The sequence below is a fragment of the Dicentrarchus labrax genome, unplaced genomic scaffold, assembly GCF_905237075.1.
Source record: "Dicentrarchus labrax unplaced genomic scaffold, dlabrax2021, whole genome shotgun sequence".
NCBI classification, from domain to species: domain Eukaryota; kingdom Metazoa; phylum Chordata; class Actinopteri; family Moronidae; genus Dicentrarchus; species Dicentrarchus labrax.
The window spans coordinates 29524213-29544120 of record NW_026136714.1 but is presented as its reverse complement, the minus strand read 5'-3'; the positions used below and the strand labels follow the sequence as shown (position 1 = coordinate 29544120).

Here is a 19908-nt window from a genome sequence, read left to right as displayed (position 1 = left end):
CAGTACAATGATCAAGACTATCTCTAGTCTGTGAATTATCCAGACTAACAGGGATATGGATTCTGAAAAAAACACACTGATGTTGAATTTTCTAAATGTCATTTTTCAATGGACTAATTAAATTACAGAATTAATTCTCATCCCAATAACTAACTTATTACAAGCTTGAAATGAATCTTGAAAATGTAAAAAAAAATGTATATGCGCTTTTATATGAGCATCTGTATTTTAGTTACAGATGTTGTTTCTATGTGTCCGTATTTTAATTCACTCAGTCTGACAAGCGCAGAAAAGTGGAGTGTAGGTCCCTGAGATTTGAGCTCCTGATGGCTGGGGGTTCATGTACACATGCAAGCAATCCAGATAATGTAGGTATGGTAGAGTAGCTGCCGTGTTTATTGTTCTTGATGTTTCTGCTTGCTGTCAACTGTTAGTAAATGGGCTTAAGTGTAGGCATTAACACTGAGAAAATGTCATATCCATCTATTCTATACCAACACACAGAAAAATCCAACAATAGCAGAGAGGTCAGAGTTCCGAAGATTAACAGAGTGGACTTTTAAAGGACCAGTGTGTAGGATTTAGTGGCATCTAGTACTGTTGTTGCAGACTGCAAATGTGAAAAAACTTGAAAAGCTGGTTTGTCTTCTGGGCTACTGTAGAAACATGGTGGTTCAACATGGAAAAATCTATGGAAGGCGACCCACCGCCTCTGTAGATAAAAACATCTAATTTTAATGTAACAAAAACACAATTCCTATTTATATTAACGAAAACATACATATGAATATTCTAGATATGTCTGCCTATAGATCCTGCTAAATGTTACACACTGGAACTTTAAATTGAAACACAAAATGCCTCCTAAAACTACAAACTTGAATTCCTACATGTCTATTTGTGTAAAAAGCAAACGAATGATATACAACATGTTAATTACTGAGCTATCAGGGTGTCAGAAGGTATATTTATGGAACTTAAGACACAGCCAAGCAAGTAGTTCGCCTTGCTGCCAGTCTTTATGTTAAGCTAAGCACACCCAGACTTATGCTTACACTTCCATCTGAACATCTCACTCTGATAGAAAGCAAATGAGCATATTTGCCTACATTTTGCATTATTCCTTTAAGTGTATTTCTCTTACAAGATGAAATCTCAAGTTTGCAATTTATTTAAGTCAATAAACTGACCATAAACAACAACTGTACATTTGATTTTGGAAGCAGAGTGGCAGAGTGGCATGGACCAGTTTAAATTATTTACTGAGTATCTACTACATTTACAACTTAATTTAACTTAACAGAAGTTAAATTATTATTGCTTGGACTAAATTACAAAGGAAAATCTTATGTTGGTATGACATGAAAGCTGCCCTGTAACAAACTTCATCAAAGTACTGATTAACAGCTGTTAGAACCAATGAAAACATTTGAATTACTGACCTGCCTTCCAGTTACCATTTGTGTGATTGAAAGGCAAAGCAGGGCTTTTCAAAGCCAGCACAGATACAATAAAAATGGACAGAAACAGCCCTGTTGTGGTGTGTGAGGAGGTCAGACACCTACACAGTCAACAGCCTGATCATCAGTCCACAAGTCTTTTACAGAGATGCTTCCTACTTCCAACGATGTATTCACTAGCACGGATGTTGTGTGAAACATCTAGCTGAGAGCAGTGAGTCCAAGCTGTTCTTCCATTTATCCTGGCTCTGTTCAATGCTAATTAGGCACATAGTTCAGCTCAATCGGGCCAGAATAGGCTGCAGTCACATTTACATGTATGTGCATTGTGCAAGCAAACAAACTGGTATAAATGAAGGTTGTCTAAATATTTCCAACAATGAAAAAACTGGAAAAAAGAATTACAGGCAATTATCTTTCTGCCGAGAAAAGAGACCAAACCAGGGATAAAACATCAGGGAGTATTGGACCAAAACAGGGCTAAAACATCATGGAATACTGGACTAGCCCATGGCTAAAAACATCAGGGGATATTAGACTATACAGAGCTAAATCAAAAGAGAATGTTTGCCAAATATTGAAGTAAAAAGAAATGACACACAATATTGCCCTTTGCAATTAAAAAAACCCAAGGGCAAAATAAACATGCCTGGATACAGTTTTTAACATTGTGGAAAATATTCAGGCCATGAAAGTGCTCATATATACCAATTTGTGTGCTTCTGTGTAAAACTCAACATGACATGTACATGTAGTCCTGACTAAAAAGGCCACAGAAAAGAGGCCAAAAAAGGTCCAGTGAGATGTGGCTCAATCTAGTGAAATGATATCTGATATGCTGCTGTCAGTCCCTCCTCCAGTGCCCCCTCCTCCTCCTGCGATGACCCGGGTCTCATGGATGGAGCTGCCAGCGTGGGTGCTGGTGTCATAGTGGCTGCTTGAGGAGGAGACCAAGGCTGAGCTGGTGCTGGCAGCAGCTGCACTTTGCATGGTGTTCGTCAGGTTGTCCAGGAACATCTGTGGCCGGTAATGCTAAGCAGGAAAAAACAAGTTGATCAGCATAATCAATGTTGATTGTTTGGTGTGGTTCTTTATTTATTTGTGTATATTTATTTGTCTCCCACTATAATCAGTAGTTCACTGTGAATTTGTTGTCTTGCAGGAATATGTTTTACATTTCCTTTTTAATCATGACATCTGGCATCCCTCAGTTGTTTGTTCTTTACTGTTAAAAACAGCAAAACTGCCTACTGAACCTAATGTAACACTAGATGGAAATATATGGTCCATTCTTGTTCTGTTTTGATAATTTTTTTTAAATACTTTTTTTACATTATTTTATTTTTTGTTCTCTCTCCTTTTTGGTTTGGCTCTTTTTATTTGGTTATCTATTCATTGTCATTTACCATATTTTTATATATATTTAATGTTGCTATTATTATTGCCCATTTATTTATTTTAATTGATTTATTATTATCTATTTTTAGGATATGGACCATCTCAATAGGCTACTCTGCTGTATCATCCCTGTGTTGATTAAACTTAAACTGACTGGAGTTACTTTTTGCACAGTATTTACTTGAAAGTTGACATAAGGTTAACACAGAAATATTAGGAAGGTTCCTTTTATATTGTGTTTACAGATACTATATTTGTGTCTTCCTTTTTTGTTTTGTTCTCTAATCTCCCTTATGGAGTCGTGCCATGTGTTGTATGTGTTTTAGCAGTGGCCAGCCATTATGGGGACCCATGTTCATGTTGGAGAGTGGTCATCTTTGATGAGAATTTTTTGTGTTGTAATGGAAACTATAACATCTTGCCAGGTTTTCTCTCTCTGATACAGGATAATGGTGTAACTCATGGTAGTGGACGGGGAGGCCTAACTTGAACCAACTGGAATGTGAAGGGATTGATCCATCCAGTAAAAAGGGGTAAAGTAACAGCCCACCTGAAATCCTTGTCCTCAGGTATCGTGTTCCTTCAAGAAACCCATTTAAAGAGCAACTCCCAGGCTAGGCTATGGAGTAGATGGGTTGGGCAAGCTTATCATTCATCTTCTTCTGTATCTATTCTAATTCGTAAGGGTGTCCAATCAATGAAAACTGATACGGAAGGACATTATCTTATTGTTACTGGGAAAAATCCACTGTGTTTGTCTGGTAGAATCTGAACTACTTCCTCATATTCACAACCCTAGATACCATGACATCTTAATCCCCGATCAAAGCCCTCTTACATTTGTACTCAATTTAAGCGGTCTGCACTTTTCTCGCACAATGTGGAAAATGGACTCTTAACTTATTAATGACCCCAAATTATCTGAATATCTTCACACCCCAGGCTTACTGTGGAAGACTCTAAAAGCATACCTGAGGGGCTCTATAATATTTGGGGCACAGAAATAAGTTAAACAAAGCTAAGCTTCTAGAGCTACAAGAACAAATCCATCAGTTAGATGAGAAGAATGCACGCCATTCCTCGCTAGACAAATATATATTTTTTTAGCTTGAATATAATCAGATTATTTCAGCAAAAATGTCAAAATAAACAGAAGTACTTCGAGTTTGGGGAGAAACCGCAGAGATTGCTTGCCAGATAATTGCACAAACAAGTAGAATATAGTAAAATATCAAGTCTAAACACAGTTTGTCTTACCTCAGTGAAAGATATCAAGAACCGCTTTAAAGAGTTCTATGAAACTCCTCCAAAACAAATTTAGGTCCCCACCTTCTCTCCTTTACACAGGTGGACTACGCCTTCCTAAACAAAGACCTAAATGAAACAAATTCTGAAAAAAACAACTTTGAAAGTAAGACCCCAGGCCTGCACAGGCTCCCTTGCGAACTGTACAAAGTATTTGCTGACACACTTGCACCTTATATGTTCAATATGTCCTCTCAAGCTCTTGAAAACGGGTCTCTGCCAGTAACTCTTACAGAGCCTGTCATAACCCTTATTCCAAAAAGGGGCAGGAACCTGGAAGAGGTCAGAGGATACAGGCCCATTTCTCTCCTTAATGTGGACCAGAAAATACTGGCTATTAGCAAATAGACTCAACCAATTTATGGGCAAACTGGTTTATCTGGATCAAACCAGTTTCATCCCTGGTAGAAACTCCTCCAACCTTAGACGCCTTTGATATAATTTATCATTCTAAATCCTGCCTGCGAGCTGATACCCATTGGGTTAAAAAGGACCTGTCCCTGATACAACATTTACCACTTAAAATTATTTTTCAGACCTTCACCTACCTTGGGATTCAGGTCACTGAAGAATTTTCCTCCCTTTTCAAACTTTACCCCCTCTTGTGGCCAAATTGTGAGCTAACATCCAGTTTTGGAGATCACTTCCTATCTCACTGAAGGATCGGGAACTGAAAATCAACACAGTTAAAATAATACTCCTTCCCCAGCTACTTTACCTCTTCCAGTGCCTCCCTGTGCTCCTGCCCTAACTACTCCCTTTTATGTGGGGCTATAAAAACCATAGAATTAAAAAAGATCACCTCTGCAAAACAAAACAAGCTGGTGGGCTTGCTCTTCCTGACTTTTGTCTTTACAACTGGGCTTCTAATATCAAAACAATCTTAGTGTGGTTGGACAACTTGGCCAAGCCCTCTCTGTGGCTGGGGCTGGAGCGAGCAATGCCGTCTTAACAGTTTGGGTGCAGTGATCCTGTCCCCAGTGGCCTTAGATCTGCTTATAGTGGAAGCGTCATTATAGAGTATGGTAAGAATCTGGACGCAATTTAGAAGCACTTTTGGATTGGTTCACTCTCTTTCCTGCTCCATCTAGGAACCATTCATTCCTACCATCCCAGCTTGATAATGGATTCTTATAGTTGAGAGACCAGGGTATTCACATAATCAATGACCTTTACGTGAGTGGAACCTTTGCCTCGTTTGCTCAGTTGCAAGAAAAAGTATAAACTCCCTAAGAGTAATGTTTTCAGGTTTCTGCAAATCACAAACTATGTGCGCACCCATGTACTTTATTTTCAAAGTGCTTCATGTCAAAAGCTGTAAATTAAGTAAACAAAAGGCAAACATGAATAATCTATAATGATTCTGAGGTCACTGAAACTGGGTTTTCTGACCATTGTAAGGCTAAGGTGCAGAACCCCAAGTTGAATGAATGTAAAATCAATGAGGAGGATCTAAACTAGCTAAATTATTTTTTCCAGATCTAATTGTAGTTGGTCCTAAGTAGACTACTTTTCCAGCTTTTGTACACAGATATGGTATTATTAATGGTCAAAAACTATTTAAAATGGCATATTTGGTGTGTTTGAGTTCTTGAGGGGATGACCCCCAAAACCCCCACCACATATATGCACCTTAGTCTTACACAAACTCGTACCATGGCTAAAGAAATTCTAGAGGAAACCCTGACTCAATACGATCATATTCTATTACAGAGACTTGAGCATCTAATTAGCATTAAAGGAACCCTCATGCTTCCTTTAGGGAACATTATTAGGAATCACTCCATTAACTTTCACTGTTATACAGATGATACCCAGTTATATCTAATCGATCAAGCCTGATCTTAGAAATTAGTCAGTTAGCTAAAATACAAGCATGCCTTAAGGACATAAAAACCTGGATGGAATTTTCTGATGTTAAACTCAGACATTACAAGATACAAATAACATTGAATTTAATTGATCCCTTTTTGTAGATGTTTTTTTAAAGAATAAACTTTTATTTTAAAGGTTAATTCAATGAAAAAAAAGTTTTCTAAGTTAGTGTCTCTATGGACAAATCACTTAAATCGCTGCTGTTTGTGAAATTAAGCAAATACTTTGACAGGGTTTTTGCAGGTTTCAGAATTTAAGACCACCATGAATTCAATTAAAGAAAATTTCACATCCATACTGGCAAAAAAAGTACTGAATAAAGTTGTAGTTATTACTGCATGATTTTTTTTTACTAAAAACACATTTACGAGAGATTGAAAAGTTAATCAACATGTTAATTTCATTAATTATCAAGACCTGTCAAAAATAATATTCAGATATTTTAAGGCCTGAAATTCAGATTATAGGATTTTAGACTTCTTAACACATTAAAGACACCCTGGTTGAGCCATTCAAGTAGCAAATGGAGGCCTCTCTCTGTTACTTCTATGATTCCTGGTTTAGACTCATGAGATAATCTAGAAACCATGCGTAGTGCAGCTTATAACAGTAGAAAACTGAAGAAACATACCTGAGGATCGGCTTGAATTAAAGAAAACAAATCCAGACCTATAGGTAAGAGAAAAACAGATTATTGACAGTACCACACAGTGGCAGTGATAGTGCTCACGCTCATTCTATCTAGCTGACTCACTCTGCATGTCTGTAGGGATGGTGGCCAGGGTTGATGGGTGGAAGGGGACTGCATAGTCAGCTAGCGTAGAGGTCAAATACGATGGGTCCAGAGCCTGGATGTTTGACACGCGCACAGTGGGCTGGTAGGTCAACACCCTGAGAAAAACAAACATACATTGAATACAAATCTAGTGCTCAGTGTCAAAACAGTGGATGGCAACAAATTTAAATCTAAAAAGATATGGATGCACAATAATTATCTGGATAATTATAAGATATCATATAATCAGATAAACTATTGGCTGATGATGGGAAATGTATATTATTATTATTATGAATTACTGAGATAAATAAATTAGACAATAAATTACATCGGCCCATAATAATAATTTATACTGAATTCTTTTGCAAAAACAATTATGAAAATAACGGTTATCGGTTGTTTTGTTGTTTTGAGAGCTGCTCAGTAATAGACATTCAGCAGTGCAGTATACACACTGAGCCAAACAATGAATGAGAAGAAAAACAGCTATAGAGCCAGTGTATTTTCACATCTAAATGTGGTGATTTCAACCAGTTTACGACAACTTATCCAGTACTGATTTTACAACCAGGTTGACATAGGAAATGTACAGCACTCATTATTTGTTTAACTCATCATCATTGCAATACTGAACAGTGTCATTGCACAACCATATCACACAGGCCTAGTTTTAAGATTGCTTAACAAGGTCTTAGTTCAGTATTAGATTGAATTAAGATTGAATTCAGAAGGTGTACGGTTGTATTTTTCTGCCTGATTCCTTTGTTAAAATTTGGTGAGTTTATTTTGTTTATTGAATCTATTACAACTTGTTGCACATAGTGAACTTGCTGCTCACCTCACACGCACACACTCACGAATATATCAGCAACTGCCAATTGTTGGACTGATGGTGGCCGTTGGGAATTTTAACATATCGCCCAACCCTAATAGGCTCTATATTCTATAAAATGGCCAAAGTATGTTTGTGAAGTTTTTTCAAGTTTCTATTCTGATGAGCCTTTGCCATCAGTTCATTCCCTAAAATTAAATATAGATATTGTTAATTACACACAATAATATTGTGCAAGTAGTCCAGTGCCTCTTAAAACATTTCCGTTTCTTTCATTCCCCCTTTGTGGTTCACCCTCCAACATAGTAGGTACTTCCCAGACCTTAATACTGGTGTCCTGTGTTCATTTTTATATTACGATAATGTTGCTATTGTGAATTATTTTGACCACAATAATCGTGTAGGGAAAATCTGAAATGGCAACAGAATTAATTGTTGATATTGTAAACCAAATTATTGTCGCCTAATACAATACAATACAATACAATACAATACAAGATAAAATTACAAACTAATGGTGTTTTGAAATTATTATTTGGTACACGTAGGTCTGTCTATGATTCAGGAAAACCACACAGAGGGGCTTGCTCACCCCTTTGCATGCATTTCCTCATTCTTGGAAATGTAAACACAGCGTTTCTTCAGTGGAGGGTCTGTGTCCTCTTCATCAGAAGAGGAGGAGGAGGAGGAGCTTTCCAGAGTCAGATCAATTACATCCGCCTTCTTGGTGGAGCTGGGCTCAGTAGAATGGAGGACCACTGAAGACTGCCGCAATGGAGCGGAGGCTGGAAGAAAAGGTTATAGTATAGGGCTGGTGTTATTCTAGATTTGTCTTATTGTAAACAAATACCATGAAAACCCCAAAGCACTTTCTGACTTTGTTATTCTGTCTGTGGTTCTCAGCCCCAAGTCCATTAGTTCGTACAGAAAACAAATCTTTTAAAACAACTCAGGTAAAGGGGATGACATGTAAGGGGCCACCGGTCGGATTCGAACCCTGAGCCGCAGCAACAAGGACTCAGCCTTGGTACATGGCCCCTTGAACTGCTATTTGTCAACATGTCACCCAGTTCAACAGCGTGGCTCATTGATGTGTTTTTTAGGCACAGAGGAAAAAGGTAAATGAGGCTTTGATAGACACCAGTTAGTGAGCTAGTTAATATGATCAATTCAAACCTTGTCCAGGCTTTGAGATGATGTACTTACTCTCAATTTTTGGAACTGACTGAGAAGGGACCTTGACGGCATCTTTCTTTGGTCTCATGGGACACCATGTTCCGTCCTCCTGGAACTTGATTTCATCCACATCTGAACAGTCATTGAGGATCTCCAAGAATAAACTGAACAAAGAATAAAAACACTTAAATCACTAATATACAATAATTGGACACTAACTGGTCAAACAAGCAGACTGATTTTGTTGGTGGGTTTCTCAGCTTCTACCTATTTTAGTTTCATGACCATGAGCCTTTTAAGACTTAAAAAATGAGGGTTGTCTTGATCAAATTTTGTTTAGATCCAGATCCTGATGCTTTAATATTGGGTAACTCTGACAGAGTCCTATCTGATACTTATATTTACCTAAATATTGATTAAATATGTCACATATTGAAATAACATAAGCAGCTTCCTAAATCTGACACCTTCATTTTCACATTCTGCTTGATCAAAATACTGAAGATCATGGTTCAAAACTATAAAGCTGTTAAACTTACTGTTTAGATATGAATGGAAATCTAACTGTAAGGATGCAAGAAAGATATCTCCCGAGCTGTTGTAACTTGAAAAAATACCTAATTTTACCAGGTGTCAGAAGAGTCAATCATCGGTGCGACCAATTAAGTTTTCACATTCATACACTAATTTTGGCACTGATATGTAGAGATACTGTATGCTCGCAGAGCATATTTAAGAGGTACTCCACACTCAAGTGTGTTTTTTTGTGACGAAACACATCAGTGCTGGTATCAAAATTGACATTCTCATCAATTTTTTAAAAAATCTTAAAGAATTTGGTGGGTTGAAAATGGCTCAACACACCATCTATTGTTTCACCCGGAAACTTGCAAGACCAAAGCTGACATACAGGTGCATCTCAGTAAATTCAAATATCATGGAAAAGCTGTAAGCCATAATCATCAAAATTAAAAGAAATGAAGGCTTGAAATATTTCACTCGGTGTGTAATGAATCTATATAAATATATGAATTTCACTTTTTGAACCGAACAACTGAAATAATTTAACTTTTCCACAATATTCAAATTTATTGAGATGCACCTGTAGAATCTACTGTTTGGGTTTACTCTATGTCATGATATTTATATATTAAGAGTGCTGACTCTCTCTAATCAAAGGAGGACAGCCCACTTCCCCCAGCTTCTGGTAAATGTACAACATAGGAGAGCAGCACTGGGACACTAGCAGACTGTGGACAAGACATGGTAGAGTTCAGTAAAGAAATCATCAAATTTTGATCAGTGTCATTTTTGCAGATGTCCATGCATTAAAATATACCTATATTGACCCTGATACCAATACTGAGGATCATTTTGTGACATCTAGCTAATATACAAAATGTGTGGAGTTCCAATTGCTACATTGAGAAACTGTAAATGTTACTGTAACTACATGTTAGTGGACAACTAACTGGGCAATCTACCAAAATCTGAATGTGCAGCTACTTCAGCAACAGCAAAAACAGGCTATTTTTTGTGTAAAGTGGATGAATTAGTTTAGCTAACCCATCAATGATGAGACTCTCGTATGCAGCCTTCTTGTCACACACAGGACAGATCCAGGTGGGTTTTTTCTCATTCATCTGCAGGTACAGGGCAGCATCAAAACACTGCAGGTGAGAGCAGGTCACCGCCCGGCATGGCACTGTAAGCCGCATCTTACCCAGCTGTTGGACAAAACACACTGAGGTCAGTTATTAATGAACATAGAAAATGGTTGGTTCCTTGCACAAGTGCTAAGCTGCTCCCCAACATTTCATACAAATTCAAGGTAACAATTACTACAATGTTCTTGGACTCCCGAAAGTCTTACAGACAGTAGTACTCACAATTTGTTGAATAGTCTGTCACCAGTAGATAAGCCACTTACCGGGCACATGAGTGAAACTCGAAGGCTTGTTGTAGCAATCTCACTGTCTGGATCTGCTGTCAGCTTCTCTTTAACTGGAACACAGAGAGCAGGGGAAAAGTACAGAGGAAAAGAAAAGACTAATTTAAAAAAGGTATAAAATACACCAAAACCAAATATACATATATGCTGTGATTCTAGTTTAATTCTGTTTAAAAAAGCAGTGACATCAATTGTACAACTTCCATGAACAATGTGTGTATGTATCACCATTGAGTTTAATTTGGATTGCTTTAAGAGAACTTGAGTTATGGCCAATTTCCTGACGGTGGCCATCCTTGTACAGCTATACAACGTGTATTCCATTCATAATATGTTGATGTATCACAGTCCTGCAAAGTTGTATACCAAAATTGGTGTTGATAGTATTGAAAACCAAAAATGTTAAAATTTTCAGCCTTGTCCAAGGGGATTTTTTTGTAGGGAAAATGGATTGGTGTGTATCAAATTTTAAGTGAACTGGACTTACAGTGTGGGGTGAAGACAAATAATAATGACAGATATCCAAAGGCAGCAATCTATGGGTTCACACCTTTCTGAGCTCAACAGATAGAAGCAGCTCAATCAGCCAAAATTAAAGCTGTGAGTAGTAGTATTGATAACATTTTATTGATACCAATGAAATTCTAAAATTCAGACACATATCAAGGGGTGGGGTGGGTGCACCGACAGGTGCTTTTCAGGTAAGGATATTTTTGGGGGGATTTGTGAAGCCCTATACCTTCTTGTGGGCAACATTGAAGAGTTTGTATACTGTGTAGTTACTTAGTGCCCTGGAGTGGTCTGGGTTTCTGATGCCCTTCATCCTCAGTCTCTGCAGGAGCAGTGGTGATGTCAGCTGCCTCACCAAGTACACAGACATAGAATAGGTCTGAAAGACAATATGATCATCAACCTTAAGAAAGAAGTTACTGTTACTTTACCCAAACATTATGTCCAACTCAGAAGAAACATAATGACTTTTTACGTTCTCACTTTTCCAATTTCAGGGGCCCATGTCACTGAAATCTGATTGGGTACCGCAGAGGAGAGTCGGACAAGGGAGGTTATATTTAGAGGTCTTCCTGGTCTCTTCTGTTCCACACCGTTTTTTGGTGGTGGTGCATAACCCTACAGAAACAAAATGCTTTATTAGTGTCTTTACAGTAGAAAACTTAAGTCGGATTGGCTTTTTATTGGAACTGTTTTGGAAAAAACAAGTACTTACTGGCAAAGGAAAAAGTTTCCCATTGACCTTTATACAAAGACTGTTTGGATAATTATCCTCTTGAGGGCAACTTGTCTCTGACAAGCAAAATCTGTACAACAAAAAGAAACACTTAAGAGCCTGAACATTTATTTAGAAAATACTTTTCACAAATATAAAATAAATATTAAAGTAATTGTTAATTACTCTTTAAGTAAAATTATTAAAAATTATCTTCAGCAAAACAGTAACTAAATGCTTGATGCTGTGTCTTTACCAGATCTGTGAGTGTGTGTGAATGTGTGTGAGTGTGCGGTGTAGGTCTTTTAAACAGAGTTCTCACTGTGTTTCTCAGTTGATTATTTTTTTCTTTCAGATTCAAAGTTAGGATTCTCTATCATTTACATGTCAGAAAAGATTCTAACCTCAGCTGAATTTGAACCATATAGTCCCTTCTGCCACCTGGAAGAAAGTCCCTGTAAACAAACAAGATTAAACATACTGTATTTATCATTTACATCACAGACACAGGCATATTTTCCTCAGTAACTGTGAAGTAATTAAGCTGTTAAATAGTCCCACCTGGATATGCATACTTCTCGAACTTGCTGTGGTGTCAAGGCAAAGATAAAATATTTTTCTTGGTGGTACCTCTGTGCAGTACTTGCTCCTGAAAACACAAATGATGACACACATACACAAAGTATTGTTTATGACCTTTATATAGAGCATACAGTTCACAGTTTGGCTTATTTTCAGATTCTAAAGCTGCATTAATTTATGTCTCAATAGATTCATCTGCAGTAATCCAAAACTGATTCATATATTCCTCACACCATTAACTCATAAATCATGTTTAGAATGCACTAAAACAGCTAGCTTTAATTTATTCATTTTGGTAATACATAGTCTTATTTTAACCAAAATCAAATTTTTATTTGCCCTTATTAAAAAATTGGTCAAGTAGAAGACTAAGGCAGTTGAGGAACATAAAACTTAATTGATAACATTCTGCACAATCAGCTATGGTTATGTCTCGCTATCAGCACTACAATACCAAAATAATTGTGTCTGCTTTTTAGAATGTATTTATTGAAATGTTTCGTTTATCATCTTTGATTCAATAGTTTAATTGCTTACATCATTGCATATTTATACATATAGACGCATAAATATTGTAAAGGCTTCTTTTTGTTGAACTTCCTGTGTGCCATTATTTTGGTAGCGCCTTTACTTTTCATGTCTTTTATTTTGACGCACTTTCGGTCGAGTACTGGATGCTGCATTTATAAGAAAGTTGTGCTACTGGGGTGTTTCAACTCTGCTCTACAAACAAAAGGGATAATTGTTGATATTTAAACGCCTGGCTGGAATGGAAACAAGGTACGGGTTTGTTATTTTGTTGCCTTTGGCTGTGGTTATTGTCAACGTGATTTGTTGCTTTAACAGTGTGTGAAAGAAATGTTTGTATTGTGATGATTATACTGACATTAGCCTTGTTTAAAATGTATGCATGAATGAATGACTTGTGAGTCCAGGCTTCCTGTTTGTTCACATCTTTAAGGCTGTACATTGGTGTGTGTTTTGTGTCAACACGTAGAAGGATTTAAGCATATGGTGCTGTGGCTGCTGTGGCTCAGAGGCAGAGCAGGTCGTTCCTTAATTGGAAGGTTGTGGGTTCGATCCCCGGGTTCACATGTCGAAGTATCCTTGAGCATATACATACTGAACCCCAAATTGCTCCCGATGCCGTGCATCGGTGTGTGAATGTGTATGAATGTTAGTTTCTGTTCGATGGACTTTGCCATCACTGAGTGAATGTGTGTGAAAGGGTGAATGTGGCACGTAGTGTAAAGCGCTTTGAGTGGTCAGAAGACTAGAAAGGCGCTATACAAGTACAGGTCCATTTACCATTTAGAAATGTTGGTATTTTTTTGTTTGTTGTTACAATGTGTCTGTAAGAGCTTAAAAATGTGTCCGTAAGAGCTAATTTATGGAATTTGTCTAATAGCTCTTACAGTGTTTTGAGGAAAACAAAAGGATTGGTGTTCAGCAAGACATATACATACGAACATACATACACACACACACACACACACAAAATACGTGTGTGTATCAGGAAGATCAGGAAGGCATCAGAAGCAGACAGAGTTTCACCATCCTACAGAGTTGTGTGAAGTTCCTTCCTGCTTCAAACGCTCCACAATCATCCCGGTTCCCAAAAAACCCTCCATCACAGGACTAAATGACTACAGGCCTTTCGCCCTGACATCTGTAGTCATAAAGTCCTTTGAAAGACTGGTGTTGGCCCACCTGAAGGACATTACAGGCTCCTTGCTGGACCCCCTGCAGTTTGCCTACCAAGCAAACAGGTCATTGGATGATGCAGTCAACATGGGACTGCACTACATCCTGCAAGACCTTGACTCTCCAGGGACATATGCAGGGATCCAGTTTGTGGACTTAAGTTCAGCGTTCAACACCATTATCCCGGACATCCTCCACACCAGACTCACCCAGCTCCCTGTGCAAACCCCCACCTGTCAGTGCACTACAAACTTCGTGACTGACAGGAGGCAGCTGGTGAGGCTGGGGAACATCACATCCAGCACCTGGACAGTTAGCACTGGCACCCCCCAGAGGTGTGTGCTCTCCCCACTGCTCTTCTCCCTCTACGCAAATGACTGCACCTCGAGAGACCAGTCTGTCAAACTCCTGAAGTTGACAGACGACACAGTCGTACAGTCTGCATACAGACGGGAGGTAAAACAGCTGGCCCTCTGGTGTAGTCAGAACAACCTGGAGCTTAACACACTCAAAACTGTGGAGATGACAGTGGACTGCCCCCCCATCACCATACTCAACAGCCCTGTGTCTGCTGTGGAAACTTTCAGGTTTTTGGGATACACAATCTCCCTGGCTTAAGTGGGAGTCCAACACCTGCACCATCATCAAGAGGGCTCGGCAGAGGTTATACTTCCTGCGCCCGCTCAGAGGGCTCAATCTGCCTAAGGAACTGCTGATCCAGTTTTATACTGCAATCATTCAGTCTGGTCTCTGTTCCATCCATCATTGTCTGGTGTGGATCGGCCACCAAACAGGACAGGAACAGGACTACAGTGGACAGTCAGGACAGCAGATCCAGAGAGGATCATTGGTGCCAACCTGCCATCAATTCAGGACCTTTACCTGTCCAGAGTCAGGAAACGAGCAGGTAACATGACTGCAGATCCAGCTCACTCTGGACACAACCTGTTCCAACTCCTCCCCTCTGTAGTGCTACAGAACACTGTACACCAAAAAAAAGAGACACAGGAACAGTTTCTACCCACAGGCCATCACTCTGACCAACAGTTAACTGCCCTGTACAATACTCTTAATGAAACCATTCATTACTTATTTTTCCATTGCTGAAAATTCAGTTTCTTTGCATACTGTATTTACAGTCATACCCACCTACCCCATGTACGTAAAATATTCATTTCAGCATCCTTTGCACTCTGCTCCATTGCACTGTTGTCTACTGTCTACAAAAGGAGGTCTAGGTCTTTTTTTTTGTTGTTGAACTTGTTTTGCTTATTTATACTGTTAATCTCTGTGTGTTTGTGTACATTGAGAGCAACGTAAAACCGGAGTCAAATTCCTTGTATGTGCATGTGTGTGTGTGTGTGTATAAAAACATCAACTTTGGAGACAAAATCTTCACTTGCTGCCTAATATATCTGACCCACTGACCGATACCATGATAACGAGATAATCAGTGTTATTCATGTCACCAATCAGTGGTCATAATGTTATGGCTGATCGATGTATATTAGGCAGCAAGCGAACATTCTGTCCAAGTTGATGTGTTAAGAAGCAGGAAGAATGGGCAAGCATAAGGATTTTGACGAGGGCCAAATTGTTATTGCTAGACAACTGGGTCAGAGCATCTCAAAAACTGCTTCTCTTGTGGTGGTCAGTACTTATCAAAAGTGGTACATGGAAGGAAAAGTGGTGAACTGGTGACAGGGTCTTGGGTGGCCAAGGCTAACTAATGAACGTGGCCATGTCGTCCGATCAAGGAGACAAGCTACTGTAGATAAAACTGTTGAAAAAGTTAATGCTGGTTCTGACAGAAAGGTGTCAGAACGCATCCCAGTTTGTTGCGGTGGCGTGGCTCTTTACCACCTCTCCTCTGGCAGCCCCTCCCACCGTGAAACTCCGCTGGGGCAGGGCTGCTCCTGCTCTCTCACACAGAGCAGAGTGAAGGAAAGAGACAGTTGCAGTTGACAATGGCTGCTGCGTGCCGATAAAACTTCATGAGTAAAAACAGCTGTGACATCTGATGGAAAACAAAAGATCAGATCGATCACTAAAGCTCATCCCTAAGCTCATCAGGGACATCCCTATTTGCAAGTAACTCAAATTTATTTATGTTTATGCTGAGTGTCAGCTTTAGATTTAGATGGCACAGGCACACCTGTGGCTATGCAGGTGGTTACATGGCTCAGAAGTGTTCTTCTTTTAAACTGAAAGAGAAAGATAAGACAACAGACCTAGACTTGAAGGCTTGATTAGGACATCCAGTACATCATAGAATGGCAAGGGCTTCATCTGCACATCAGGGTGGACGGGGGGGATGAGAGGGGCTGGCTGCTGGAGATTCATGCTGGTTTTGGTGTCGTGCCACACAGCTGTTTCACCAGTCGACAGGCTGAAGTCTGCGTTACAGGACCGACTCCTGCTAAACAGAGATGTCAGTGTTTACTACAGTTCCCTTCTCTCGGCAGAGGAAAACAGTGACTTTGGGGTGGCCAAACCAGGATGGAAGAATGGATGAAAAAGGTAGCAAGCAAGACATGATGCACAAGGTGACAACCACAAACCACAGTCGAACACTAACACTGACTTACTCTAATGAAGATCTGACAAGAAGCCACAACACAAGCAAACATCAAGGCCAAACAATACATAATACAAGTGAAAGACTCAATTACATTGTTTAAGTGCACTAGTATAGTATTTAGACAATGGCATAAGAATACAAAAGTGCTTTAAAATGACTAAATGTAGAAAATTGTAGAAATTGTGTTAAATACTGAGTGTTTTACAAAAGTAAAAATGGTTTATTTGATGATCAAAACACAGGATAGCATGGCTTTGGCCAATCAGTATAACAGAGGACATTGCGGTAATGAAAATGTTTTTTGTTGTATTGCATATTTTTGTTGTACTGAGAGAAGTGCAATGCTGCATGAATTTAGTTAAACACATAGCAGTTTAATCTCTTTACACATAAATGTATTTACATACAATAAAAGGTCCAATCATGCAAAGAAAATACTGTGATATACAATGAAACCACCATAATCTTGCAAGAATACAGTGCTTACAGTGCATTAGCTTACAAAATTAACAGAAAATCCCAGGAACATGTTTCGGGTGTTTTTATAAAGACTGGTGGATAAACTGAATGCAAACTGCTGGTGCAGCTAGCGAAGGGGGCAGGACTATTTATCTCATAGCATTTCATAGCACTTGTTATTCCTGTAGACCAACAATGTTTATAAAAGTGGCCACCTCTTTCCTACTTCCTCAAACTACCACGAGTTATGTAGTTCTTAAATAGGTAAGTAGGTAGGTTAAGAACCAGATTTTGGGTTAGAAGTTGCCACAAACAATGAGCAGCTAAGCTGTAGGCTCGTGTATGAGACTCACTTAAGCGACAAGTAGCCTAGTGCAGAAATGTTTTTCATACGTAAAACACTGAATTCTCTTATCACCAATGAAGAGGTTCCATCGTCCCTTAATCAGCTTTACTTACGATTAATTAATAACGTTATTACGGAGCAGCAGAAATTCACTCAACCTTTTTGATAAGATTCACGTTAAAAGGTAACGTTAGAGTTTAGACCCAACAATACAATATAAACAGTAGGTTTTAAAACCGAGTCAACAAATCGACCTTTGACGCTGTGTAGTACATACAATTTAAGATAGTACAAGTATCGTTAACTCCGGGCTAAATAAGATAAGATATACTTTATTGATCCCACACAGGGTGCATCTTTGTGAAATTAGCGGCATGTAATTTCGTACAGAAATAATTTACGTTAATATTAACTTCTCTGAAGATTACTTACCAGCTTTAAAGGCCCTCGTACTTAAAACAATGACAATGTAACGTTAACTAGACGCAGTACTGAAAAAAAACCTTTGTATGGTTTCACATAGCTGCAGCGAGCTAACAAGGGACCTGGCTAGTTAACGTTATAAATCGTTAGCATTAAGGCTAACTACGGAAAAGCAAACAATCTGGTCTGAAAATGCACCTTGCTTCCAGGCATCACCCTATGCTGTTAGCACATCAGCTTTGGCCATATATATATCAACCAGTTTATTCGTTACAGGTTAACGCTCCATGTTTTAATACTGACAGAAGTAAGACACAATCAGTGTTTTTCTTTTCCCCTACCCGAAACTCCTCATTCTCCGCCATTTTGTTGTTCCGGTCATCTCGCCCAGTGTGACTACTTCCAGGTGACGCCAGTGTTGGGCGTAAGTGGAGATCGGATCGTACGAACAATTTTTTATCCCAGGATGGCGACGTCATGACCCACCCTAATCTGCCTTTGATTGGCTAGTTCTCGTTTCCTTAATTTGTTTGGTTGGTTAGGTTTAGGTTCATATATATTATATCTTATGGCTCTGGGTTACGGTAAGAATGTCAGGGTAAGCCAATCAGAGGCAGAATAAGGCGGGTCATGACTTCGTCATCTTGGTTAAAAAATATGAAGTTCTTCTGCTTGTGGTTCTTCTTCTTCTTCTGTGGAGTTTTATGGCGGTTGGCACCCATGATTGTTTTATTTTGTTTTTCTTAAAAAAAGCTTAAAACTATGATATTTGGACTGAGTTTTTCTTTGCATACTACTGCCTACCACATACTTTAAGCAAATACAAAAAAACATATTGCAAAAGACCAAGCAAGATAAATTTAAGAACAGCATGATTAACAGAATCACAAGAATTACACCACATTACATACAACGAGCAGAAAACTAATCCTTCCTCCTATCCTGTAGGTTCTACCACGGTCCCTCTACACCACTAAATGTGAAGGCAAGGGGATCTAGTGTCTCATCTCTCCCTGAGGTCCAACATCACAAAAAACAGCTCAAATCCTGTGCTTAATTAAGTCCAACTGTGTTCAGTTCATAAATCCAAAATGCCTCCCTTAGGAACTGGGTAATCAAATGACCCCTCTTGGACTGGGTCGCACTCTTTCAATGCAGGGAATTTGATGGGAGTGGCATCGTTCCATATAGTGCCTAGCAATGGCATAATCTGTTTGAACAGCACATTGGATAACAAGTGGATCACTAAGAGTCAGTAGGAATTTATGAAAATAGAACATCTCATCACACCGATTTTCTAATTATTGCCAAAGATACATAAAAGTTTGGAAAATCCACATGGTAGACCAGTTGTAGCAAGCAGCAACTCCTTGTCTGAACCTCTGAGGCAACTTGTGGATTACTTCATTAAAGACATTGTTGAGACATTACCCTCATATGTGGCGGACACTAGAAATGTTTTGAAATTGTTGGCAGAGTTTGTGCACCAATATCCCATATGATGGTGGATTAGAAGCAATGGACTTTTATTTTGTACCCAGGAAAGATGCACTCTCAGTTGACCTGCTAATGTCACATACTAATTTCTTCATGTTTGATAACAGTATTACCGGCAATCTTAGGGTATGAGTACGGGTTCACCTTTCAACCATCCAGCTCTATTACAGTGCATCAATAGGTTAATGCAATAAAATAGTTTGACTTAAAGGCTTTATATTGATAAAGGATTTAGGTTTATTTAAGTTAGCAAGTCTAACCTAAAAGAATATGTAAACTCCTGACTTAATAAAATTATTATGAAGTAGCCTATGTA

General features: G+C 38.8%; 1 protein-coding gene across 5 annotated transcripts; it reads right to left on the bottom strand.

Annotated features, from left to right (window-relative positions):
• Positions 1-373: 373 nt before the first annotated feature.
• On the bottom strand, positions 374-18623 carry pias2 (protein inhibitor of activated STAT, 2). Of its 5 annotated transcripts, none has more exons than XM_051422322.1 (14): positions 18437-18623; positions 16518-16705; positions 12562-12649; positions 12405-12455; positions 12001-12091; positions 11769-11903; positions 11559-11664; positions 10755-10828; positions 10391-10551; positions 8855-8988; positions 8241-8433; positions 6793-6929; positions 6670-6707; positions 374-2492 (listed from the first exon to the last, which is right to left on the bottom strand). In XM_051422322.1, exons 1-14 carry the CDS (start codon positions 18475-18477, stop codon positions 2271-2273), a joined length of 1659 nt encoding a protein of 552 aa, XP_051278282.1. In that variant the 5' UTR covers positions 18478-18623; the 3' UTR covers positions 374-2270. The 5 variants fall into 5 exon arrangements, with proteins under 5 accessions (XP_051278282.1, XP_051278283.1, XP_051278287.1 ...); XM_051422323.1 differs by having other exon boundaries at positions 16518-16702; XM_051422327.1 differs by lacking the exon at positions 18437-18623 and adding an exon at positions 18294-18430 and having other exon boundaries at positions 16518-16702.
• Positions 18624-19908: the final 1285 nt, after the last annotated feature.

Bases quoted from the DNA above. Each gene is read 5' to 3' on its own strand.
- pias2 (XM_051422322.1), bottom strand. From the start codon at position 18,477: ATGACCGGAACAACAAAATGGCGGAGAATGAGGAGTTTCGG. The intron at 12,650-16,517 runs GTCTGTTGTCTT...TTGTGTTTTCAG, and splicing joins AATCAAGCCTTCAAGTCTAG to GAGCAAGTACTGCACAGAGG. The intron at 8,434-8,854 runs GTAAGTACATCA...CTTTTCTTCCAG, and splicing joins GTCAGTTCCAAAAATTGAGA to CCTCCGCTCCATTGCGGCAG.